This window comes from Biomphalaria glabrata, chromosome 18 (genome assembly GCF_947242115.1).
Source record: "Biomphalaria glabrata chromosome 18, xgBioGlab47.1, whole genome shotgun sequence".
NCBI lineage: Eukaryota > Metazoa > Mollusca > Gastropoda > Planorbidae > Biomphalaria > Biomphalaria glabrata.
The window spans coordinates 23,922,154-23,949,041 of NC_074728.1; the positions used below are offsets into that span (position 1 = coordinate 23,922,154).

Below are 26,888 nucleotides of genomic sequence, written 5' to 3' on the forward strand. Positions count from 1 at the left end.
CAATGAATAATTTTTGCGAGGTTTCAACTTGATCCGAAAATGGGTGTGGGAGCAATGACGTGTACAATCTCTTTACCAGACAGATAGGCAGACACAGGGAATTGATATAAACTTTGTAAAAATAAACAGCGAAAAAAAATGAAACTGCACAATTTATTTAAAACCGTGTACTCTACCATAACTTAGGGCACAAGTTTCGCTAATTCTTCTAAAAAAATGTTTAGAGTCTCTTCCGAGACCGCCAACCAATCGGTGGCTCTAGGTCGCCGCCTAGTTTGCCTATGCCTAAGGCCGGCCTTTGTGAGATATAGTTTTCAGTCGAAATCTCATCATAATGTGTTTTTACAATTTTATTGCCGCGCTGCGTGAATCAGACAAAGATTAAGGTAAAACTTTTAATATTTTTTAAAGAGTATTTATAGTTTGGATTTAGATTCAAGAGTAGACATCTAGTTTGGGGTTAGGGTTCTAAAAATTCTCCACACTCCGTATATAACATATAAGCCTTCGCCAATCTATATAGGAGGAGTTTTGGTTTCGATTAATTAATATAAAAAATCATGCATTCATCTATAATTCTATATATACATTATGTTCAAGAATCGTTGCAGATTGTAGCTTATAAGATGAGAGGGGGTTGCACGGCAAGCTCCTTTCTCGGAATGGCACTACAGCCCCTAGTTCGCCCCCTTTAGGCGCCTCCGCGCTGTGTCTTATGCAGATAAGTCTAAATGGAGGTAACACTCAAATAATCAAATCAAATAAGATGGGCGAAAGGTCAACATTGCTAACAATTCCCAACGCTGGTGAACGATGTCTAACAAGGCGTTTAATACGTTATGAAGGGAACCATCGAATGTCGCTAAGTTAAATATCTGTTTTAGAAACTAAAGCCGACCTTGTTCTCAAGCTGTCAAGAGTATTCTGTGTTTACATTCGTTACACTTCATAACCTAGTCTTGTTTTTACAAAGCTTATATCAACTCAATCTGTCCGTCTGTCTGGTGAAAAGTTTGTACACGTGATTTCTCCGACTCCCAAATCTCGGATCAGGCAGAAATTTTGCACAATTATTTCTTTTACCTGACAACACAAGAATCAATAACAAAAAATTGTATCGGTAATTAACTATTTTGATTGGTATCTCAAACAAGGGGAAGTAAACGTAGATCTTATCTAATCTTATATAAATCTTATATATTACAGACGTTACTTCAAAAAAGAAGATGATTACGTCCTACGCGTCATGCATTTAGTCATGCATATTAACCAATGACTTAAATTCTGCCAAGTCACTGGTATTCCTGGCTAGCTCAGGCAACCCATTCCATGCTCTAATAGCACTAGGGAAAAAGGAGTATTTGTACAAATTTATCCTAGCATATGGGACGAGGAATGTGCCTTTATCTTTGTGTCTTTCAGAGTATTTTATAAAATTTTGTTTTTGTATTTGAAGATTATGGTTCAGTGTTTTATGTATGATTGCTACTTTACTTTTGAGCCTTCTGTCCTGAAGGCTTTCTAAATTTAGTGATTTTACTAAAGGTGTTACTCTAGTCAAATGTAAATATTGTTATGAATCTCACTGCTCTATTTTGTGTCTGTTCCAGTTTTTTAAAGTTTTCTTTAGAGAATACTTATACTTACTTATACGAGCACTTTAAAGAAGAATACTATAGAAGGAAGAAAAGAACACAGATGTTTCTTCAGTGTGTTATCAAGTCATTTATATAATCTCCGGCAAGATGATTCTGTTTGAGCCATAACTAATATTAGAAGAAATACCAAGAAATAAATAAACAGAAATCATGACACATTTGTACAAATTTGTCTTGGCATATGGAAAGAGGAATGTGCCTTTATCTTTGTGTCTTTCTGAGTATTTTATTAAATTTCGCTTTTGTATTTGAAGATTATGGTTCCGAAATTTTAAATATAGTTGATACTTTTCTATAAGAAAATACGCTTTTAGTTCCTGTTCATGTTTTGTAAGTTTGAACTTTTTTTGGGGCGGAAACACTAGCAAACCTCGATGTGCAAGAGCAATCAACTAATGTCATCTCCTCTTGAATAAAAAACGGGTCAAAATGTACATGCATACGAAGTCGTATATCATTTAATTAGTATACATGTGTTAGTAACAATGGGTTTAGGGAAAGAGCACTCGTCGTGACATGTGTACATTGTCGTGAAAGAAAATACAACATACTTTGGCCTTTTACGACAGTGATTCCCGACATTTTGGGCATGGGAGGCCATAAAAATATCCCAACACTGGCCTTATCAACCCAAAAAAAACAATAGTAGTAAACCTCGGGGGCTCCAGAGATATCAAGAAATCAGATAGCACCGTGTTATTGGCTGGTTAGGGCCGTTTGTCGTCGCATCGCTAATATATGACTTTTTGAGAGACGTTTAATTATGTCAGGCTAAGTTGACTGTGTAAAATAAATATGACACCTGAAAGTTTGTAGTTCCCCCCCCCCCTCTTCATTAATATATCTCCGGTACAGTGTTAGAGAGTGTCAGACTCGTTACCATGCTCAAGGGGGGTATTTTGAAATTCTATGACTTCGACCACTGCAGATCGACATATATCAAACGTTACAACGAAATGAACCCAACTGAGGAGGATCAACATATACAAACGCTAAATCTAAAACCCTACTGCAGAAAGACATATACAAACGCTACAACTAAATAATCCCCTACTGCAAATTAGTGCAAATCGACATATACAAAAGCTACTGCTAATTAAAACCCACTGCAGATCAACATATATCAAACGATACAACTAAATAAACCCCACCGCAGATTGACATATATAAAGGCAACATCTAAATAAACCCCACCGCAGATTGACATATATAAAGGCAACATCTAAATAAACCCCACTGCAGATTGACATATATAAAGTCAACATCTAAATAAACCCCACTGCAAATTGACATATATAAAGGCAACATCTAAATAAACCCCACCGCAGATTGACATATATAAAGGCAACATCTAAATAAACCCCACTGCAGATTGACATATATAAAGGCAACATCTAAATAAACCCCACTGCAGATTGACATATATAAAGGCACCATCTAAATAAACCCCACTGCAGATTGACATATATAAAGGCACCATCTAAATAAACCCCACTGCAGTTTGACATATATAAAGGCAACATCTAAATAAACCCCACTGCAGATTGACATATATAAAGGCAACATCTAAATAAACCCCACTGCAGATTGACATATATAAAGGCAAAATCTAAATAAACCCCACTGCAGATTGACATATATAAAGGCAAAATCTAAATAAACCCCACTGCAGATCGACGTATATCAAACGATACAACTAAATAAACCCCACAGTAGATCGATACTTACAAACGCTACAACTAAACTTCAGATATAGATATACAAGCATTACAACTAAATAAGCTTCACAAAAACAGTGACGTATCATCCATGGCGCGAATGGGTTAAATGAACCCTCGCCTACGACCATTAGCGGCCCACACCAGTGAATAACAACGTGTGGGGTTTTCATTGCTTTTCGGGCCCATGAGTCGTTCCTAGTTGGGGCCCTCATGATCCCCTGGGGATGACACTTTGCACTTTTGTAAAAGCTGATTTAAAGCTAATCGCATTGAAATGTCTTTTAGTCAATATACGGACTACTCAATTTTCTCATCATGCACTAAATTAGTTTTATGGTGGAAAGGGGGGAGGCCCCAAAAACAGGATTTTGAACCCGGGCCCATGGGTAACTTGATACGCCACTGCCACTGCACAAGAACTCTCCAGGAAAACTAGAACAAGAATATCGAAAAATCACAGTGACCTCCAAAACACATTCGTTCTATTCCACTCTAACCACTCAATAATTATCCCCCCCCCCCTCCATCCCGTGTCTTACAACAAACACACAATACTTAGGTTCCCAGCACGGGCGTAGCAATCACATTTACGAACTGCCATAATGTAAACAAAGGGATATAACCCTATCATACCTAGATAACAACATGGGAAACAATGCATTTTCGTCTTGCCATATATCTGTCATGAATGGAGTTATCTACAGTGGACCTCATTGACCAATCGTAAACAAACAACATTTAGTCACGTGATCTTATTGATAAAACAACGACCAAAAAAATGTCACGTGACAACCATCATGAATTAAACATGAGATCGTAAATTATATATCTTCTTATCTTATATAATACAGACGTTACTTCAAAAAAGAAGATGATTACGTCCTACGCGTCATGCATTTAGTCATGCATATTAACCAATGACTTAAATTCTGCCAAGTCACTGGTTTTCCTGGCTAGCTCAGGCAACCCATTCCATGCTCTAATAGCACTAGGGAAGAAGGAGTATTTGTACAAATTTGTCCTAGCATATGGGACGAGGAATGTGCCTTTATCTTTGTGTCTTTCAGAGTATTTTATTAAATTTTGTTTTTGTATTTGAAGTTTATGGTTCAGTGTTTTATGTATTATTGCTACTTTACTTTTGAGCCTTCTGTCCTGAAGGCTTTCTAAATTTAGTGATTTTACTAAAGGTGTTACTCTATTCAAATGTGAATATTCGTTTGTTATGAATCGCACTGCTCTATTTTGTGTCTGTTCTAGTTTCTTAATGTTTTCTTGAGTTGAGGGGTCCCAAACAGAGGATGCATATTCTATTATTGGCCTAACCAAGGTTAAATAACATTTTGGTTTTATGTTCTTATTTGATTTATAGAAATTTCTTTTAATAAATCCTTACAGATAATAAAGATTATTATTATTATGTTAGAAATGAACGAGTAGTCATTCTCTGGCGCTGCCAGGGTCGAGTTTCGCCAAAGAGAAACAAAATTCATCGTAGTCCCTTTAACAGTTTCCACTGAGGAATTTTCTGGTGATGTGGCAGGTCTGCAGCAGTACCGCCCTCTGACAGGCAACGAAGATGTTCCTAGGAATGTTAAGGGCCTTGAAGGTGTCTGTGAGGTCAGTTGTTATTATCCCCTCGGTTGATATAACAATGGGGTATATTGTTATTTTGGACAATTTCCATAGACGCTTAATCTCCAAGCCTAGGTTCCCATATTTTCTTTGTTTTTCTATCTCAGTTTTTCGTAAATTATGAGACAGTGGTACGGCGATATCGATAATGGTAGCGGTTTTTTCTTTTTTTATCGATGAACAGCAGATCCGGGCGATTGAAATCTACCGTTTTGTCGGTCAGAATAGGCCTATCCCAGTACAGCAGATGTTCAGTAGACTCGAGAACCTCTTGCGGAGAGTATTTATAAGGGGGAGTGTCCTTACCGATCAATTTGTACGTCAAAGCCAGGTGTTGGTGTATTAACTTTGCAACTTGGTTATGGCGACCTAGGTATTATTATTATTATTATTGCTTTGTTTGATTTTTTTGTAGTTTCATCAATATGTGGATTCCATGACAGTTTTTCATTTATTATATAGAAGAGATACAGCACCCACGTGGCTAGATGTTGTTTGTTTACGATTGGTGAATGAGGTCCATTCATTTATATTTTGTCTGTATTATCCGTTGGCGTATTTGTCTAGCGCTATTTTGCATTTGTTATGTTTTTTTAATGCATATTTTATTGTTTTTTTTAGGTAAAGACAATTACCATAAATACACCATAAAGAAATAAGTTTCATGTTCTAACAGTTGAGGTTAACATCAGATGGTCATTATGTCATCTATTGTTCTTTGTGGTAGATAGTCATCGAGTAGGAGATGTTTTGAAACGTTGGTGGGTTGTTTTTTTTTTTTATTAAGGAAATCTCAGTAAATGTGCTTCTCACTAAGCACAACCTACTTGCGTATTGCATACCCAGAGCCCTATGGTCCAATCTCATTTGTGGACCAGTGTCTTGCGAGACTTGGACGCTGACTGCAGAGCTAGAGAGGAGGACCCTAGCAATGGAATTGAGATGCTACAGAAGGATTTTACGTATCACATTTAAAGACCGCATCACAAACGAAGAGACTAAAGACAGGTTTATCATGGGTATTCTTGGGCGCAAGGCCTCTTGTCTTTGACCCTTTTATGGGCTTTCCTTCTTTTCCTCTTTTTGGGCTTTCTTTCTTTGCCTCTTTTTAGGATTTCTCTGTTTGCCTCATTTGTGGGCTTTCTACCTCTTTTTGGGGCTTTTTTAAAATTAACTTTTTTTTTATATATATTTCTTCTTCTTCTTCTAGCCAGCATTTTGCTGCTGAGCTGTCTATGCCAAGGGAAAATAGTGTGCTGTTCTCTCCAGTTGTTCAGCACTGCTGTACAGGGTGTTGGTTATGTTGGGCTGGAGTGGAAGTAGGGTCTGCCTAAGGTGGGTTAGGAAAGGGGCATTCAAAGAGGAAGTGGTTTTGTGGTTTCATAAGGGTGGGCGCAGTGTCTACAAAGGGAAAGGTGTATGGGATCTATTTTGTTAAGGTGGTAATTTAACAGAGGTGTGTGCCCTGTTCTTTTTTACATTTAGTAAGACATACCTATAATATAATTTATTAAAGTAAATAAAGAATAGTTTAAAAGCTGAAGAGAGAAAACTATCAGGAAACGTGTATTTAAAAAAAATAATTTCAGATCATTTCTGCTCGAGTCGGGTGTCGAAATCGAGCCCCCATCATAGGTGGCCATGCCAAGACAAGTTCAAGCGCACTTAGCCTCTCGACCACGCTTCCCACAATACAGGAAACAATAACCAAAACGTAATCAATTAGTAAATCATTTTGTACTAATTAACTCTTTCTCACCTAACTGACGATATCAGCGTTATATCCACCAGAATGTGGTAAATAATTACGGAGAGAAAGAGTTAATTAATTTCTGTTTTATATAGAAGAAAGGTAGATAAACCCAAAATTTTTAGATGAATGGCAGTAATTAACGGTTCCTTCCCTTAGATAAGCTATGTTTTTGAAAACGTATTTCTTTTTCTATCTCTTGTTTAGCGAGTTGTTTAAATTATCATATTACTACGTATATCTACACTCATAGTTGAATTTGTGTAAATTAACTCTTTCTCTCCTAACTGACGATACCAGCGTTGATTCCACCAGAATGTGGTAAATAATTACGGAGAGAAAGAGTTTAAAGATGATTCTTTATTTTATGTTCTACATTAAGAATTTTAAACACTTTCATCGGTTTAATTTTATGCATTTTTATGGTTAGAATTTATATACCGGGTATCAAAAGTCTAGAAAAAAAACAACTAAAAAAAAAACCAAGAAAATAAAGAAAATAAGAAATTTGGTAACAAATAATATTATATTTCATTTTTAATAATATCTTATATTTGGCCAGATGTAATGCACAGCTGGCCTGCAAGCATCTTTCTTCACGTCATCAATGCCAGAGAAACATATAAAATGTCAGACAGAAAGAGACAGACATGGCCACAATTTATGGAGTGTGTGTGTGTGTGTGTGTTTCTATGGCGACGGGTGTGAAGAGGTTAGCGATTGGTTGTGAATGATGCAACATAGTTGGGATTGTCGTCACTTGGTCTTCGGGGAGACAACTCCAGAACGTGAGACCGAAAGGTTGTGTTATTGTAGTGAGTTAGCTTTTGTTAAACGATTTTACTACTAAAGTCTACTAAATTTATCTTATTTATCACAGGTTGATTGTGTCTATACTGCACATAAAGTTTTATGTATTTTTGTTAAAAAAGGAAGATATATTAAAGATATTTGAAGTTTTATTAGTTAAGATATTGAAACGAATCTCACTATCCGGGATCTCTGTAAACTTGCACCACATGACACCACCAACTTAAAGAACTTGACAACTCAGGGCTCCAATATAACATAACACTTTTAATGTCCAATAAATCACAGACAATACTGTAGAATCAGCAACAACGTAACACAGACTGCACAAAAGTTTCATTGTCCGACGTATCAGCTCTGTAATGCTGTATCAACTCTGTAACGCTGTATCCACCCTGTACCGCTGTATCAACCCTGTAACGCTGTATCAATTCTGTAACGCCGTATCAACTCTGTACCGCTGTATCAACCCTGTACCGCTGTATCAACTCTGTAACGCTGTATCAACTCTGTAACGCTGTATCAACTCTGTAACGCTGTATCCACCCTGTACCGCTGTATCAACCCTGTACCGCTGTATCAACTCTGTAACGCTGTATCAACTCTGTAACGCTGTATCAACTCTCCGCCTCTTCCTAGACTTGCACTCGATTCTCTGTTCCGGACCGACCTCCCCTAGACTGGTTCCTGACTCCTACTCCGAACAGTGAAACAAGCTTACTAGTTGTTATCCTTGTGACTGCTGTCAAATCAAAGCCAGTCAGCATCGACCTGTGATTACACTTGCTTAGTTTCCACAAGACAATACTTGTTCACATATGTGTATTTGTACACAAATAATGTGAAACTTTAGCAGAAAAGCTTTTTAAGTGTGGAAATACAGCTTCTGGTATTCTAAAGCTGACGCGGAAGAAATGACTGGAACTTCTCTTTCAGTTCATAATTTGCTTGGAGTTATGTCTCCTGGAGCTGATGGTATTGAAAACTGGTTGTTGACATCTTTACATTTGCTTTTATAAATTACACAATTAAAGAATATAAATTAGTCTTGTACTCTCAAACATTTCACTAGATATAGTTTCTCTAGCTTACAAGGGCGGCGGGATACAAATTTGAGATCAAAAGAAAATCCGCTGCTGAGGATGAAAAGAAAATCTAAATCGACCATTTTCGGACAATGGTTATGCCTGCGATAGTTGAGACAAAATATGTAGGTCACCGCTGGGTCTGCGTAGGCAAGGGAAGGACTGCTTTTACTGGCTTGTCTTGAGAAATAGGAAAGCTTTGTTTAAAATGATTTAACATGCACTTGCATTTCAGCCATCGGAATCCTCTGTTGCTATATATTCAAGTACTTTTCAGAAATGCCTACGGTTAAATCCCATAACTCTAGAAGATTTCTATATGTATTACTTTTACTAAACAGTTATGTTGCAATTTTATTCATCTTTGTGCAAACTTTCCTGTTTAAAGTTTATGGTTAGGATATGCTTTATTTTTTTTTTTATGTTTTTCTCAATCAAAGATCGAGCTCCATCGGTTGTTATACTTGCCACCTGAGACTGAGTGTATTGAAGTATAGCCAATGAGAATAATCTTCGTTTACTTGAAACTTTTTACAATTAGACAGTTACAATAATTTATAGAGAATATTTAGAAATATTTTAATATATTTGCATTTGTATATGTGTAAACTGTGGTCACACCTAATTTCTGTAGGTGTTCGCGTGCCGCATAAAACACTCCGGCGTGCCGCATGTGGCCCGCGGGTCGTAATTTGCCCACCCTTGCTCTAGATCCTTCCCAAACTGTCTTGGCTGACCATCACAACTCGTCACGGTTGACCGCTCGTCTGGCCTGAGATTATTTGCGTTGGCTGTCAACACACACCACTACCCCCATCTGTGTCACCACCAGGTTTATTTCAATATATTACGCCTAAAACGGTATAGTTCTGTATCAGCTTGGCCCTAGGTGTAATCAATCAGTAGCACACCACACCACACCACACACACACACACACACACAGACAGACAGACAGACAGAGAGAGAGACAGACAGACAGACAGATAGAGAGAGAGACAGACAGACAGACAGACAGAGACAGACAGACAGAAAGACAGACAGAGAGAGAGAGACAGACAGACAGACAGAGAGATGGAAGAAAAAGAAGAGAAGAAGTATCATGTAAAGAAAGACAGGGTGTAGAATACACGGAGAGAAAGCCAGAAGGTTATTTTTAGTTTTCTAGCCATTAAGTTAGGGGAGTCAATTCATATATACATTCCCTAGAGTGAGTTAAGTAGGTTACTCCCCTTTAATAGTAAATCGTTAGGTTTGCCTGAAACGAGAAATGCAACAATTAATATCTTTTATTTCCTCACAAACAATCTCTTCCACAGACCGACACAAAACGTATTGTCTTCTTTATCCATATTGGGCCTAAATAAAAAGGGAAGAACTCCGTCCTTAGAACCATATCTACCAATAATGTACAAATTATTTCCCTCATTCGATATCAAACAAAAAAATTAATTACCAATAATTAATTGATTAATTGAGTATTTTTAGCGGCCCCCGAAAGGGGAAAAGACGCTATTAGTTTTGTGTGGCCTGTCTGTCCCTCCGTCTGTCCGTCCCGTTTAGATCTCAGAAACTAGAAGAGAAAATGGAAATCGGACATCATGATATTTGAGATCATTCAAAGTTCTGATGCAACGGCTATTTTTTTTTATTTTTCGAAAGTAAACCATCTAATTTGAAACATTATTTATTTTGATTTTTCATAAAAATACACCACTTTTACAACTATGCACTATAAATAGTAACAAACACGAGCGGCTCTTTAGTAGGGTAGATTACAATTTACCATATTTTTGAACACATTTATGCAAACGGTTTTAGATTTTTGTCAATTTTTTTTTTTTACATTTGTATTGCTAAGTTAACTATTTTTTAAATAGCAAAAATCCATTTACATGCATATAAGTTGGACAGAATTTAAAACAACAATTAATAAGTAGTTTTTCATATTATTACGTGAGCTGCTGCCATTGGACTGCACACAGCGAACCAAAAGGAAAAGAAAAACTTTTTTTACGGAAATGTTATTTTCTTGTGATTTGAATAAGAGATTGACCCTTTACAAAACAATTAGATCAATTGGATATTCCTTATAAGACATCAGTTAGGCCAGGTTGACATCTAACTTCACATTCACTTTCACCTATCCTTTGGTCTTATGGACCGCTGGGGCACCACACAAAATCTGTCAACCCTTTTTCTCCATTTTTCTGTCATTTGTCTTTGATCGAATTTTATTCTGATGTCCTTTCTGACAATATTGAATCCTGCATTTTTACCTGCCTAGGTGGACCACTTCGGGGGGCCGATTTTGAGTTTGAGTCTCCACACAAACTGTCTTTTTAACCTTGTTGTTTATTGATTCATGTTTTGTTAGGTACAATAAGTAATAGTATCAACTTGATCGAAGAATTCATGAGGGAGAAATATGTTGACCTCCTTCAGTCGTAGAACGACATGATTAATCTCGAACACATTGTCATGTGACTGTGGAGCCCGCCCTAATTTGGAGAGACACACCCGTCAACATATATATATATATATATATATATCAGGTTAAGGTGGTTTTCGCTTTGTTGGGGCCCTTTTTAGTATGAGATTTCTTCCAGAGCTGAGGCCCTTGTTTTTTTTTTACTTACTGTTCATGGCTTTCTTAGTCACCGTCTCTCTCCAACTTGCGCGGACTAGGGTTCGAGTCTTGCTAATAGTCAAATGGGAGAAATAGCGTTTATAACTATTTAAAGCAGCGGTTCTCAACCTTTTAGTCTCGGCGACCTCTTTTTGCAATCCCCCACTCTGCCGCGACCCCCCCCCCCACACACACACAGCAATAGAAGAGTAGATAATAACTATCCATTTTTTAGAGGGTCTTAGGCGACCCCTGGATAATCGCAATCGACCCCCAAAGGTGTCGCGACCCACAGGTTGAGAACCCCTGATTTAAGGGGACTAAACCAACCAAATATAGCCATATCTGTGAACAAGGAAGAATTAGTTTCCCTTGTTGCTATTAAACTAAAATAATGAATTACCGATACTTAATTGTCTACTTCTCTAGTCCATGTCATTGAACGATGGTGCGAAGTTTCAGCTTGATCTGGTGTGAATGTACATTTTTTTTTAATCGCTATAATTTTTTCTGTTTGATGCAATGCACCAATTGTAAGACAAATTTCCTTACAGACAATAAAGATTGTTACAATTAATATTATTATTAAAATGGGTGCTGGAGAAATAACGTGTGCACACTTTTTAACCAGACAGACAAATCAGCATAAGGACAATCCTGCTAAAAAATAAAGCCTCTTAAGCCGTAAATGAATGTCTTGAAAGAAGCGTTAACGCAAAGATGATTAAAGTGTAGAGTTTTCAATATAATTTTCAGTTTAGCCAAATGTCCAACAATGTTAACATTACACACAGATGCAACAGGATTGTTTTGTTGTCTTTATATGAGAAAGGAGTCCTTGTAATCACAACACATTTCCATATTGATCAATAAATTAGTCTTAGTCTTAGGATGACGTCAAGTACTACTTTCTTCGGACTGTCATAGTTGCCATCTTGTGCCCTGCACATTCCAATTCCCTTCCGCAATGCATGCCTTTTGACCCAATAATTTCTAATTTCCGCGTTCGGAACAATATTGTAACAGAAAAAACATTATGTATTATGCAACTATTGAGTGATTATTTTTCGCTTAATAATAAATGAATGTTAGATTTTAAAATATTATTTTTACACCGGCCCATTTCCCTGCTCCCCGATAAAGAGTTCTGGTTTAGCGAATATAGAGATCTAGTACATTTTTTAAATTTTTCAATGAAAAGCATTTAGATCTAGACTAGCGGAAATTCGCAAAAAAATTTCCTGAACATTAATTTATTAAACTCTTGAATCAATGAGGCCTTACATTTGGGAATTCCCGAAAGTGATAGTCATGTCAACTCCCATGGACGTGATGGCCCTTTCAAATCCGATGTAGGATCTAGACCTAGATTTAGCCAAATTTGTATTTATCGATTTTTTCTCTGAAAAAATTATATCAGTCGAGTTATAGTTTTCCCCATGTAGCCAACGAGCTAGGAATTGTTTCTTCAGCGATACACATCAACAGTTAAATTTCTAGCAAAATCATTATAGCCGTTTTCGAGATCACCTGTCAAAGTTACTGGATCTAGGTTCCATAAAGTTCTGACTTGAATAGAGGTATTGTAAAAAGAAGTCTGAAATTAGCATGTAAACTGTGATCTTTAGAGTTATCTTCCGTTAAGAAAACAGAATCTTCAAAGTTATCTTCCCTTAAGAAAAAAAATATGAAGAGTTATCTTCCCTTAAGGAAAAAATCTGTAGAGTTATCTTCCCTTAAGAAAAAAAATCTGTAGAGTTATCTTCCCTTATAAGAAAAGACTCTTTAGAGTTATCTTCCCTTAAGTAAACAAAATGTTGGAACAACGTTGTAGATAATAGTTCATACGGTTTTATTTTTAACACTTCAAAATAACATTTCACAGTCATAGGTAATACTAAGAGTTTGTATTAGAGGTAGTGTCTACTTCTGATTCGTTGTAATTGGTTGAAGCCGTCAGCTGACTTCCATTTTTAGAGCTAGATTTTTTTATTTTCTTATCAGTGTTTGGAAATTCATTCACAGGGTCCACTTGGGATTCACCGTAGGACGAAGCGCTCACGTGAATTTTAGGAGCTTTGCTATTCAAATCAAGATTGTTGGATTCTGTCACGTTTGGCTTTGAGCGCTTTTTTCTAGGGGAAAAAAAATACAATATAGAAATATGTAAAGAAAACATCAGGATAATCAAGTCTGGAAAGTCAACAAAAACATGTTTGAAAACTCTTGGTTAGAGCAGCGGTGGGCAACCGCTTTAAAAAACTTTTTAGGAATGGGGGGGGGGGGAAGCAAATGTATATATTGTCTTTTTTTACATCACAACATTGCACCACAAATGTTTAAGTTTACTTAATGCAAATTATGTAACTGTTTACACTCGTGAAGGATGTTCCGGAACTGTGGAACCAGCTTGCTTATTGTTATTCTTGTGACTGCTGCCAAATAACAGTCAGTCAACATCTGTTCTTACACTTGTTTATTTTCGAACAAAACACATGTTTATTCGCAGTGAATGTGGACAATTTTAAGCTTGGAAATATGGCTTCTGGCACCCATAAAAGTACCGCGTAAGAAATGACTGCAATGGAACTTTTCTTTTAGGTTGTGATTTGCTTTGAAGTATGTCCTCTCTAGCTGAATAAGCGTCTGCACTTAAAGGTGAGCTGATAGTATTGAAAACTGGTTCCAAGCTCTTGACATCTTAAAATTTGCTTTCAAATTATTCTACAATCAAGGAATCTAAATAAGTCTTGTACTTTTCAACCATTTCACTAGAAATAATTTCACCTATAGGCAAAGAAAAAATGACAAACCTGTTTTCACTTGCTTGCCTAAAGAAATAGGAAAGCTGTGTTTGAAATAATTTAACATGTGAAAACAAACTATTGTAGCTTTGCCGACGAAAAACATGAAGTCTGTCTTCCAATTTTAATTAGAAATATTAGTAACAAGGTTACAATCAATGTTCCTTCGAAGGTCAAAACAGTGTCTTCCTTGAGATCCAATAATCTTCTCAATACCTTACCCATGCTAAGCCAGCAGATTCTATTGTGGTACCGAACATCGGAATATTTGTGTCCAAATCTTCAAGTAGGGTCCTACTTTTCTTGTCTGAGGTTAAGACTCCCAGTTCTGATAAATGTGATCACCGTAATATTTAGGTAAATAGTATTTTTATTATTCAATGCAGGTTGACGCAAACTTTCCTGTTTAGAGTTTATGGTAGGAAAACTGTTCTTTATTTTACTTTTAAAAAAACCACAAATGTGTTTTTCTCAGTGGACAATCAAACTTCCTCAGTTGTTACACTTGCCATCTTGTTACACTTGCCATCTTGTTACACTTGCCATCTTGTTACACTTGCCATCTTGTTACACTTGCCATATTGTTACACTTGCCATATTGTTACACTTGCCAGTATGTTACACTTGCCATATTGTTACACTTGCCATCTTGTTACACTTGCCATATTGTTACACTTGCCAGTATGTTACACTTGACATATTGTTACACTTGCCATATTGTTACACTTGCCATATTGTTACACTTGCCATCTTGTTACACTTGCCATATTGTTACACTTGTCATATTGTTACACTTGCCATATTGTTACACTTGCCATATTGTTACACTTGCCATCTTGTTACACTTGCCATCTTGTTACACTTGCCATCTTGTTACACTAGCTATATTGTTACACTTGCCATATTGTTACACTTGCCATCTTGTTACACTTGCCATATTGTTACACTTGCCATATTGTTGCACTTGCCATTTGTTACACTTGCCATCTTGTTACACTTGCCATCTTGTTACACTAGCTATATTGTTACACTTGCCATATTGTTACACTTGCCATATTGTTACACTTGCCATATTTTTACACTTGTCATATTGTTGCACTTGCCATCTTGTTACACTTGCCATATTGTTACACTTGCCATATTGTTACACTTGCCATATTGTTACACTTGCCATCTTGTTACACTAGCTATATTGTTACACTTGCCATATAGTTACACTTGCCATATCGTTACACTTGCCATCTTGTCACACTTGCCATATTGTTACACTTGCCATATCGTTACACTTGCCATCTTGTTACACTTGCCATCTTGTTACACTTGCCATATTGTTACACTTGCCATATTGTTACACTTGCCATCTTGTTGCACTTGCCATATTGTTACACTTGCCATATTGTTACACTTGCCATCTTGTTACACTTGCCATATTGTTACACTTGCCATATTGTTCCAAGCCAAACAACACTTTCAACCCAATTCTTCATATCATTGAATACGTACTGGCCTGAGTTTGAGTCTTTAGCAGAATGTTTCGAAATATTGCCAATAAGAATAATCTTGATTTATTTTAAACGTTTTAGAATGACATTTAGAGACAATGTTTCTCTAGCCTCTTCATCAAAGCTGATAAGAACTAAAAATTTCAGTAATATACCAGTGTATCAAGAAATATTTAAAATTATCATATTTAATAATTGCATTTTTATATGTACATTCCGTGGGCACATCTGCTTTCTGTTGGTGTCCGCGTGCCGCATCAAACACTCCTGGTGGGCCGCATGTGGCCCGCGGTCGTAATTTGCCCACCCCTGGTGTAAGAGGATTCTTCTGTTTATCGAAACTAGTAAGAAAAACCTAGAAAATAAATAAAGTGTTCTGTTCAATTCTCACAATGTGCGGAGTGTTACGTAGTAAGTGGTACACGAGACAGACTGATCTAGATCTATACATTCGATAATCAATGATATTTTCTCCGGGTGGGTTGGGGGAGGGGGAAGTCATGTGGTGGAGTAAAAAAATGATCCTTTTTAAAAAAAATTATAACATTCATTAGTGATTAATGGAGGCGCGGTGGCTGAGCGGTAAAGCGCTTGACTTCCGTACCGGGGGTCCCGGGTTCGAATCCTGGTGAAGACTGGGGATTTTTATTTCGGGATCTTTGGGCGCCTCTGAGTCCACCCAGCTCTAATGGGAACCTGACAATAGTTGTAAAGGCGGTTGTCGTTGTGTTGGCCACATGACACCCTCGTTAAAGAAACAGGTGACCTTTACATCATCAGACTTCAGACCAAACGGTCTGAAAAGAGGAACTTTACTTTATTAGTGATTAATAGAAAAATAATCACTCTCTAAGTTGTATTTAGGAGGTCTTGTCTTTCCGAAACAAATATTTATTTTAAATGCATTTCTTGTTTATAAGATAATGTTATTGATCCAACCAAATGGAAATTCAGTTTGACTACAATTGACACTATCAGCGTCACTACTGTACAATAACAGTATGAGAAGAAGGCAAAATATTGCGCTGTTGACAATTAGAGGTTACAAATACAGGAAATAATTCTAGGCCAAAGTCTTCAGCCTGATCTACGTTATAGGAAATCAACATGAAAAACAAAAGACCAGTCTTTCGTTTGGGGGCGCGGTGGCTGAGCGGTGAGGCGCTTTCGAACCGTGGGTCAGGAGTTCAAATCCTGGTGAAGACTGATTTTTAATTTTCGGGATCTTTAAGCGCCTTTAAGTCCAACCAGCTCTAATGGGTACCTGACATTAGTTGGGGAAAAGTAAAGGCAGTCGGTCGTTGTGCTGGCCAAATGACACCCTTAATAACCTCAGGCCACAGAAACAGATGACCTTTACATCACCTGCCCTATAGACCACATGGTTTGAAAGGGGAACTTTACTAGTCTTTTATTGAAAAGTCATAAGAGTACACTGGTCAGCCTATTACTTTAAAAAAAAACAATATACACTATAACGACATAATGTTCTATTCAGTTACCTTAAGAAACATAGCACTGCAGTGATGACTATAAGAATGGATAGAGCTAAATACCAAATGTACTTCCAGGATTCTAGAAAGATTAAAAAAAAAATGGAAGATGTATAATAATTTACAAAAATAAAAAATAATAAGGCTTGAATTCGAGTCCGAAGAATAATGAGGGATGCAGTGGATACGAAGCCCCAGCTGTGACCTATATATTTTGCCACATCCAGGGCAAGCATAACCATTGTCCGCCAGTGGTCGATTAAGATTTTCTTTTCGCCATCTGCGTCTGTTCTCGGCATCGGATTTTCTTTCGGTCTCTTTTTTTATAAAAAAAAAAATAACCAATTAGTAAAAAAATAATTATTATTTAATAAATTATTATTACTTATTATTTATAATTATTATTAATTATTAATTATTATTTAGTTAATTGTGTTTTATATAAAAAAAAGAAAGATAAATCTTGAAGTATTGATGATGTTGCTGCTCTTTACCTCATAGCTTTTTTTTAAAAAAAATAACCTATTTATAATTTCTAATTCGCTACCAATAAAAACACATGTAACGTACCTACGGCAGGGGCACCTGTGGGGTTAACTGTGTGAACTTTTGTGGCTGTAAAATAAACAATATCTTCACATTGAACGCTGTAGAATATTTCTTAAAAATATGTATAGATAATCCTATAAGTATATATAGGTTGGGGCATACAGATTTGCCACATTTTGAATGAATCTACTAAGGAAGTAAAAACCCAACTATCTAGAAGATTTATTTTCATTGGTCCAAAAAGTAAATAAAAAATAGTTTTGTTTTAATGGATTAAAAAATGTATTTTTTTCGGTCAACGCCCAGATGCATTTAGACTGAATGCAATGTGTCGCTGTAACATGTAGGTTGTTTTTCCTTATATTTGTTTATTATATATTTCAACAAAGCCGCAATGTGCAATGGTCCAATTCATGATGGACTGTGTAAAAGGAAGAAAATATTGTTATACTAATTTGAAATGGTAGAAAGTAGCCAAGCGAATGGAACATGTCCTGATCTCTGCTGTCACTACAGCCCCTGTGGTGCCCACTCGAAATGTGGGAGATCCTTATGCCCTACCCTTTATTTATATATGATTTCGAATCTTGGACGACATTATAGAGAACTAGGGAGGAGGATCCTAGCAGTAGTGAGGGGGTGCCTTTGAGGAACACTGTATGATATTTGATGTTTTGGGTTTTTGGCACATCGGCACAATGTAGGCCATGTTGTGCCAATAATCCCTTAAGGGTTACTTCCCCTTAATATGTATGTTGCAGGAATAGACTTCAATATTAGATTAGAGGATCAAAACTGACCTAATGCCCTGAATTGCACACAGCAGCACTTGCAAACTTAAGACAATATAGTGTAATGTACTAGTTTAGAGAGTAGGTTAGTTTTGTTAGACAAATATATCGTGTATAGTTTGAGCGACGGTAAAAGTTATGACGTAGTAAGACAGACTAATGACGTAGTAGACTTAGGCGAACAAGAGACCAACATGGCGTTATGTTAGAAGTAGGTTGTGTTTTGATATAGTAGTTGAATAGTAATAAGATATAGCGACGTTTTAGGAAGACTGGACGGATTTCCAAGTGGTTAATAAAGTATCATTTTATAGAACTATATGTTGTTATCAACTATATTCAACTTGTAATGTTCTGTGGCTAATGTTAAGTAATAATTGATACATAGTCGAAGTCAGATTAGATTAGCCCACAACAATAGAAAGACAAAGGCTAAGCCCTCGACAGCAAAGTCAGACTGATGCTCTTCCTGGTCATGGCCACATTCTTATACGCTTGTGAGTCTTGGACGCTGGTTACAGAGTTAGAGAGGAGGAACCTTACAAATGGAATTGAGATGTTACATATTCTATGTATCACATACACAAAACGTATCCCAAAGTGAAGAGATTAGAAACAGGATCACAAAGGCCATTGGATCCTATGGTGTCTCACCGCAAACTAAAATTTTATGGCCATATTACAAGGTCCTTAGTGCTCTAAAAGACTTTCCTTCGAGGAACAGTTCCAGGAAAAAAGAAGAAGAGGCAGAAAGAGAAAGTGATGGGAAGACAACATAAAAAATGGACGGGACTATCATTGAAAGAAATTCTATCCAAAGCAAAAGACAGAGAGCTATGGAGAAGGAAGGTTAAAAGATCTTGTGAGGTGCCCCAAAGTTTCAGCAGACAAAGGGAAAGGTTTGAGCTAATGTATGCATTTTTTTCTATTTGAATATTAACAACGGCTGGGATGACCGACTTCACGGTTGACCAGAATAGACTGCATTATAGGATTTCTTAAAGTTTGAAAAAATGGTGGTCTTACCACTGTTTGAGGGGGCGATGTGGCTGGGCGGTAAGGTACTTGGCTTCGGGGTCCTGGGTTCGAACCCTGGTGGGATTTTTAATTTCAGAATTTTCGGGCGCCTCTGAGTCCACCCAGCTCTAATGGGAACCTGACATTAGTTGGGGAAAAGTAAAGGCGGTTGGTCGTTGTGCTTGCCACACGACACCCTCGTTAGTGTGTGTAGTCGCTGAATGAACTCTTTATATTTGTGTCTGTTGTATTTATGTGTATTTTTTCTGTTGTGTTGTCTTTATATGAGAAGAGAGTCCTTGTAATCACAACACATTTCCGTAAGGATCAATAAAGCAGCCTTATTCTTAGTCTTAACCGTAGAAACGTTTGACCTTTACACCATCTGCCCTATAGACCACAAGGTCTGAAAGGGGAAGCTGTACTTTACTCTACTACCAAAGTTAGAATTAGCAAAGCATAGATACAATAAATGAAGATAGAAATATCAATATCTGTTTGACTAAAAAATAGCATTAGTAAAAAAGGGGAGGACAACACATGTGATGAACGAATTTAATCTACAATTTTTATCTGTAGTTATCTACCTTGCTTTCATTTGCGTTTGTCTCTTGTTGTTCTGGCCCAAATTTCATTACAATGCTTATATCAACTCTGTCTGTCTGTCTGTCTGGTAAAACGACCAAACATCCATTCTCGAATCAAGTTGAAATTTTGCACAATAATTGATTGGCTTAGACAAGACGTGAAACAATAACAGAATAGTAACAAATTAGTCAATCAATTACTAGGCCTACTACCTAATAAATTATTTTTGTCTGAATCAACAAGAGGAACCAATCTGTCAATATTCATACATGGGACAAAATATATAAGCTTGTGTTTTATGTTTGAAAGCTAACTTATCAATTCTACCACACCCATTATCAGACCAAGTTGAAACTTGCAATAAGTGTTTATCGTACCTAACGAAACATAGATAAAAAAATAGTTAATTAGTCAATTATTTTTTCGTAATTAATTATTTCCTATAATACCGATTAACTTCTATAATATTCTTTCTTTTACATAATCTTTGTTGTTTTTTTTTAAGTTTTATTTTTTATTATGTTGCTTGTTTTATAAATAGATATGATAGGAATGGATTTACTACTACTATCAAATGAAGACTACTTAGGTCCCTATCTTTTCTATATTTAATTAACCCTTTTTCTAATACTAACTTATAATTAAAGAAAAGTTCTCCTTTCAGACCTTGCTATCTACAGGTCCAATGATGTAAAGATCATCTAGTTCTGCCCACGGTTAACGAGGGTGTCATAAGGCCGGCACGACGACCAACCTCCTTTAATTTCCCCTAACTGATGTCAGGTATCCATTAGAGCTGGCTGGAGAGACGCCCTAAAAAATTCCGAAATTAAAAATCCCAGTCTTCACCAGGATTCGAACCAGGGACCCTTCAGTTCAGAACCCACATTCGCAGCACAGAGGAAAGTAGTAAAAGGGGTTGCTGAGCTTAAAAAAAAGTTTGAGAACCGCTGTTCTTGATTCAATAATTTATAATATTTACCAATTGACAACGCACCTCCATACTTACTTGTATATCAACAGTATATTCTCAACTTACCGATTCTTCTCTTTCTTTCTTTAGTTGACACCTGATTTGCTATAAATGAAAAAACAATACTAATACAGTGAACGCTAATTATATATAACGATGGCAAATGATATTATAGTAATCAGTAGCTAACGTTTTATGGCCGTATAGGCCATATTCATTTGTGATTCAGTACTTTCTGAATACACTTACTTTAAATGAACAAAAATCGCCGACTTTATTTCTGTCACTAAACTTCAAAGATTTGATTACTTTGGGAGGAAGTTTTGACAAGTCAGATTGCAGTGCGTCACGGCCAGTTATCGCCCGTGGTTATTGGATTGGGTATCACCGTCATAATAACACTATATAAAATATTATTAAAGTCAACTTGATCGTGGTCCACGGATGGGGTATCACCGTCATAATTATGTCATACAACATATAAAATCACCTGTGATTCCACACACAAAAAATATGGTCTCCACAAAAAAAGATTAAATAACGTATCCAAATTTTGACGGGGCAGTAAGTTTTTTTTTCCCATTTTCTTTGGTGCATTCTTTAAGCTGGCAAAAAATGTCGTGATTAAGAAGTGTACAGTTAGAGCTTGCTCGGAATAAGTCAATACAGCTTCGGATTTACTACAGTGCGACTACGAAGGGCCTTATCCTCCACAAACTAAAAAATAGATACACTTTGTAGAACTAAAATATGCATATTAAATATTTAAAAAAATGTAAAGTAAGATTAAATTTACAAGAATTCTTTCGACTAGAATATAGCTTTTAAATTTAAGTATTTTCCTTGTAAAGTGGATCTTTATTACAACTTTCTAAAATTGTTGGGACCTCCACAAAAAGTCTGGCTCAGGACCCCCACATGCTTAAATCTGGCCCTGGGCAGATAAAGAAAATATTACAACTGATAAAGCTATAACTCACTAGATTTTGACTGTGTTGTCCTTACTGTGGTGGCTAGAAAAAAAATAAAGGTAATGTTAAGAAAAAAAAAAGGAATTGAATAATATAAGAAGCATTAGTAAAACAGGAATATATATTTACTGGCATCAGGCACGGTGGCCTGCAAACCTAGCCTGAACCTCCTGCAAACCTAGCCTGAACCTCCTGCAACCCTAGCCTGAACCTCCTGTGAACCTAGCCTGAACCTTCTGCAAACCTAGCCTGAACCTCCTGCGAACCTATCCTGAACCTCTTTCAAGCCTAGCCTAAATCTCCTGCGAACCTAGCCTGAACCCCTGCGAACCTAGCCTGAACCCCTGCAAACCTAGCCTGAACCCCTGCAAACCTAGCCTGAACCTCCTCCAAACCTAGCCTGAACCTCCTCCAAACCTAGCCCGAGCTTCCTGCAAACATAGCCTGAACCCCCTGCGAACCTAGCCTGAACCTCCTGTAGAGTGACAGGGGACGGAAGCCGGCAGGGTTTGAACTCTGGACCTCTGCCATGACAGTCCGGACCACACCATGTACATTGCGGGGGAAACTTTTATTACGCAGTCTTCAAGAGCTAAAGATAATTAAAAAAATGATCATATTAGGTCACAGATCATTTATAGAAGTCAAGTTCCCCTTTCAGACTTTTTTATCTTTAAGGCATATAATGTTAAAATTACCTGTTTCTTTGGTAAACGGTTAGCGTGCAGGGCTGCAGGGGATGGAAGCCAGCACAACGACCAAACGCATTAAATCCCCTCCGCCCAAAAAAAAAAACAACTAAACTTGGTGGACTCAAGGGCGTCCTAAATATACTGAAATTCAAAACTCAGTCTTCACAGAGATTCTAACCCAGGATCCCAGGTCTGGAAGCCAGGCGCTTAACCACTCAGCCACCAATAAGTATTTATTATACTTACCTTTCGCCAGTAAATGGGACGGCGTTGAGTACATAGTTTTCTGGGGTTTCGTGCCAGTGATGAGTATGCACCTGTACAACCCTGCGTCCTCACTTCGACCATCCATCACGTGAATGCTAATCCTAATAGTGTCTATGTTTACGTAAGAATTCCCTCCTGAGTAGAAAACAGTCCACTGACGTCCGGGAGGAATCCTCTACGGAGTAAAATACTCTGAATAATTATGTTTATACTATTCTATGCTAAAATGTAAAGCTATGTCGAAAAGCCTCATAACAGCCAATAGTTGAATTGGAGCCTCATCTTCACCTTCAACTATCCCTTTAGTCCGTTGAACTATTGGGACACCACAGAGAATATCTTGACGGTTTTTCTCCATTCCTTTCTCTCTTTCGCCTTAAGATATAATTTCTTTAAATGAGAGGCCAGTCCATTTTTTTTTAAAAGTTTTCTTCCCATCGCTATCTCTGTCTGCATCTTCATCTTTTCCTGTTACTGTTCCTTGAAGGAAGGTTTTTACGATTCCTGACGACCTTGAAGAATGAAAATGCGTTATTTGACAGTAGAAAGCAGGGCGTCATGGGGTCCTAATGCTGTATTGATCCTGTCTCTAATCGCTATATTTCTGAAGCGGTCTTTGTAAGTGATACTTATGATCTTTCTGTAGCGTCTTAGTTCCATAGCTAGCATCCTCCTCTCGAGATCAGAAGTCAGCGTCCTACGTTACGTTTGCAAGCATATAGGCGGACGTTTAATGAGGGTGTCGTGTGGTCAGGCTAACGTTACCCAACGTGTTGGGTGATCTTCCAAAAAATACTGATCTTGAAAGTCCCAGTCTTCACCGGAATTTAAACTTGAAAAGCCTTGGTTCGAGAGCCAAGTGATTTGTTACTTGGCCACCAGCTCCTTTCACTAGGATTTGTGGAAGCTTTCAGTATTAATGTGGGACTCGACCCCTAACAGTGGTACACATGCTTTACGAGGAACCGGAACTGATTTTGAGATAGGGCTAATACATGAAAAAGATTTGGTTGAAATTATATAATGATAGAGTCAAATCCTGTTTATCGAACCAACCGGTTATTATGGCTAAAACAATCTCCAATTTTTAAACAGAGAAACACATAAGTTAAATCTGCTTTTGCTCAAATCCTTTTAATCGAACCAACCGGTTATTAGGATCAAAACAATCTCCAATTTTTAAACAGAGAAACACATAAGTTAAATCTGCTTTTGCTCAAATCCTGTTAATCGAACCAACCGGTTATTAGGGCCAAAACAATCTCGAATTTTTAAACAGATTAACACACAAGTTAAATAAGTTAAATTTGTTTTTGCTCGGTGAGCCGAATTAAAAGTACGTCATTCTCAAAACGCAGTTTGTCTCTTTTTTAGGGAATTTCTATTTAACTTCTCCCTCGCCTTTATACTCAAACTCTAGCTACTTCCTAAAATTATTTGGATAGTATTCAACAAGGGAGACACACATTGATGTTTAATTATATAATCTGTGCGATTACACATGTTTTTAACCAATGGTTTTTGTTTTTGCGCTAATTCATGGTTTTAGATTTCTCAGTGCGCTATGATGGTATTCCTTGTCTGCACCAGGCATGGAGACAGACTGCACGTGATGTACGAACTTCGCCGAATGCAAAAGAAACGAAGCTGTGTCAGCCAAGAGAAAGAAAAAGAAAGCTGCCCTGTCAGCTAGCCGTAGGAAAGATGCATATACATGCACGAACTGTGTCAGACTCTGCCGCTCCAGAATATAAGGCTTGACCAGTCACTCCAGACTCTGCCCCATCTCAAGACGCAACCAAAGCCAGTGATTCATCTGGGCGCATCCATTGTCTACCGAGACAGAAGGAGCCATAAATGATCCTACCACTTGTCTGGACCAGTAGGGAAAGGGGTTGAGGGGTTGGAGAGAAAGAAAAGGTGAAAGGTCTGAGTTCGAACTCGAGAGTTAAAGCTTCCTTTGGATAGATTGACCGTTGATCCAAGGAATAGGTTTTATAGTTATCTAATGTTAGTTTCAAAGGTGACTAATTTAAATTGTACCACCACATTTGTCAAGTGTCATTTCTTTTCCAAACAAAATGTATAATTACCAATTGTTAATTAACTATTTTTAAATTCATGTTTAGCCAGGTGAAAAAATATAATTGTGCAAAATTTAAAAATTTAAGCTTTATCTGCTATTGGGTGTGGGAAAAATAATATGCATAAAGTTTTTACCATTCAGACAGACAGACAGACAGACAGAGTGAGTTGATATAAACTTCGTAACAGCATCAAGCCAAATTAGCATACCCCAATGCTGCTTTAGTATGACCTTTGACCCCAATTTCGATGTATCAAATCTCAAATATAGCATAGCACTAGAGCTGAACGCCTTTTAGCCTAGCTCAAAGTACCTACTATAATTCACGGTCTATTGACCAATATTTACTTCTCATTGTAAGACTACTTATAGTTGATAGCTAGAAGACCCTTGTATATTATTTATATCATTCAATAATTTAATTATTTTTTCGCTGTTTTATTTATATTTTCTATTTCATTCTAGGGGCCACCAAATTCACTTTGCCTAGCACCTCCCATTATCTAAGGCCGGCCCTGCTCTTAGAAATGTTGAAGGACTCACCGTCAGCTGTTGTTCTTCTAGTGGAAGAAACGGACAGTATGTCGCCACGGTGGTGTACTCCTTCTGGGTCTCTTGCTTTGCCTGTGCCGAGAGGCTCCACAGGTAATCAGCAACTGGGGTCTGGCTGAACTTTGTGATGTCACATTCAACGGTGAAATTGTCCCCTTGTCCGACGCTTTCGATATTGACGACAGGAGTTAGACCTGCCCAGGAAGAGATCTCTATGTCCTTAGATAAATACATTCACATGTAGAATAATATACACCTAGTTAGTATAAGTGCTTGTGTGTGTGTGTTTCTATGGTGACGGTGGGAAGAGGCTAGCGATTGGTTGTGAATGATGCAAGATTAGCGGCATTGTCGTCAGCTGTCTTGGTTAGGACAGACGACTTTAGAACGTGAGAATGAAAGTTTGTTTTATTGTAGTGAGTGAGATTTTCTTAAAAAATATTATTACTAAAGCAAAGTACTTTATTACATTTATTACTAAGCGCCTAAAGGCAGTACGGAAAGCCACCCAGATACCCCCCCACACACACACACACTGGTCTACTAATTGGATTGAACCGTGGCGCTCTAAGCATGCTACACGCATGAAAGTAGCACTATATAAAAGCTATAATTTATTTATTTATTTACTTATTTTGTCTCATTTAAACTGGATTTTGTCTTTATTATAATAAAAGTTTTATTTAGTATTATTCACAAAGAAAGTTACTCAACCCGTTTCAAGTTTATTGGTAAAGATGTAATACGCCTAATTAAATAGCCTGTTATATAGCTACACACCTATATATCTTTCTTTAGACGATAATGTTCTAACTACAGCCCAAGTTCAAGTCTCGACCCTTTTAAGTTTATTAGTAAAGATGTGAAACGCCTACAGCGGTTTAGTTGTTTACCAGGAACTTGGTGCTACAAGTCAACGACAGATCCGTAACACTAGCTAAAGACGGATTGTTTTAGAATAGAATGTTGATGAGATAATTTTTAAACAAATATTATTTCTAAAGTCATCGTAACTGCAGTCTATTATTTGTCTGTAGACAGAGAGGATCTAACTATGGCCAAATTTCGAATTTCAACCACTGATGTGAAGTTAACTGGTCCCTTGAAAAACGTACCCTGAGTATCTCTAAAACAATGCCTTCGATTCCATAACTTTAGGATAAGTGCAATATTTCACCAGACCAAGCAGGGGCAGTTGCGACCTAAATATTTTGCCAAAAGTGGATACAGACAAAGCCGTTTCCTACTGATTAATATTTAAGATACATATTTATATTCACTTCTGAGCTAGAAAGGAGGATCCTAGCAATGGAATTG

The 26,888-nt window shown here is 37.2% G+C and overlaps 1 protein-coding gene across 1 annotated transcript in view; it reads right to left on the reverse strand.

Annotated features, from left to right (window-relative positions):
* Positions 1–13,132: 13,132 nt before the first annotated feature.
* The window catches only part of LOC106052013 (uncharacterized), a 16,531-nt gene continuing 2,775 nt past the window's right edge, over positions 13,133–26,888 (reverse strand). The window contains exons 2-8 of the mRNA XM_056016956.1: positions 25,563–25,765; positions 22,913–23,108; positions 21,984–22,016; positions 21,070–21,108; positions 17,656–17,700; positions 17,095–17,167; positions 13,133–13,421 (exon numbers count right to left, since the gene is read on the reverse strand). Of these exons, the coding sequence (XP_055872931.1) occupies positions 13,184–13,421; positions 17,095–17,167; positions 17,656–17,700; positions 21,070–21,108; positions 21,984–22,016; positions 22,913–23,108; positions 25,563–25,765 (827 nt within the window). The 3' untranslated portion in view covers positions 13,133–13,183. The remainder of the gene's footprint in view (positions 13,422–17,094; positions 17,168–17,655; positions 17,701–21,069; positions 21,109–21,983; positions 22,017–22,912; positions 23,109–25,562; positions 25,766–26,888) is intronic.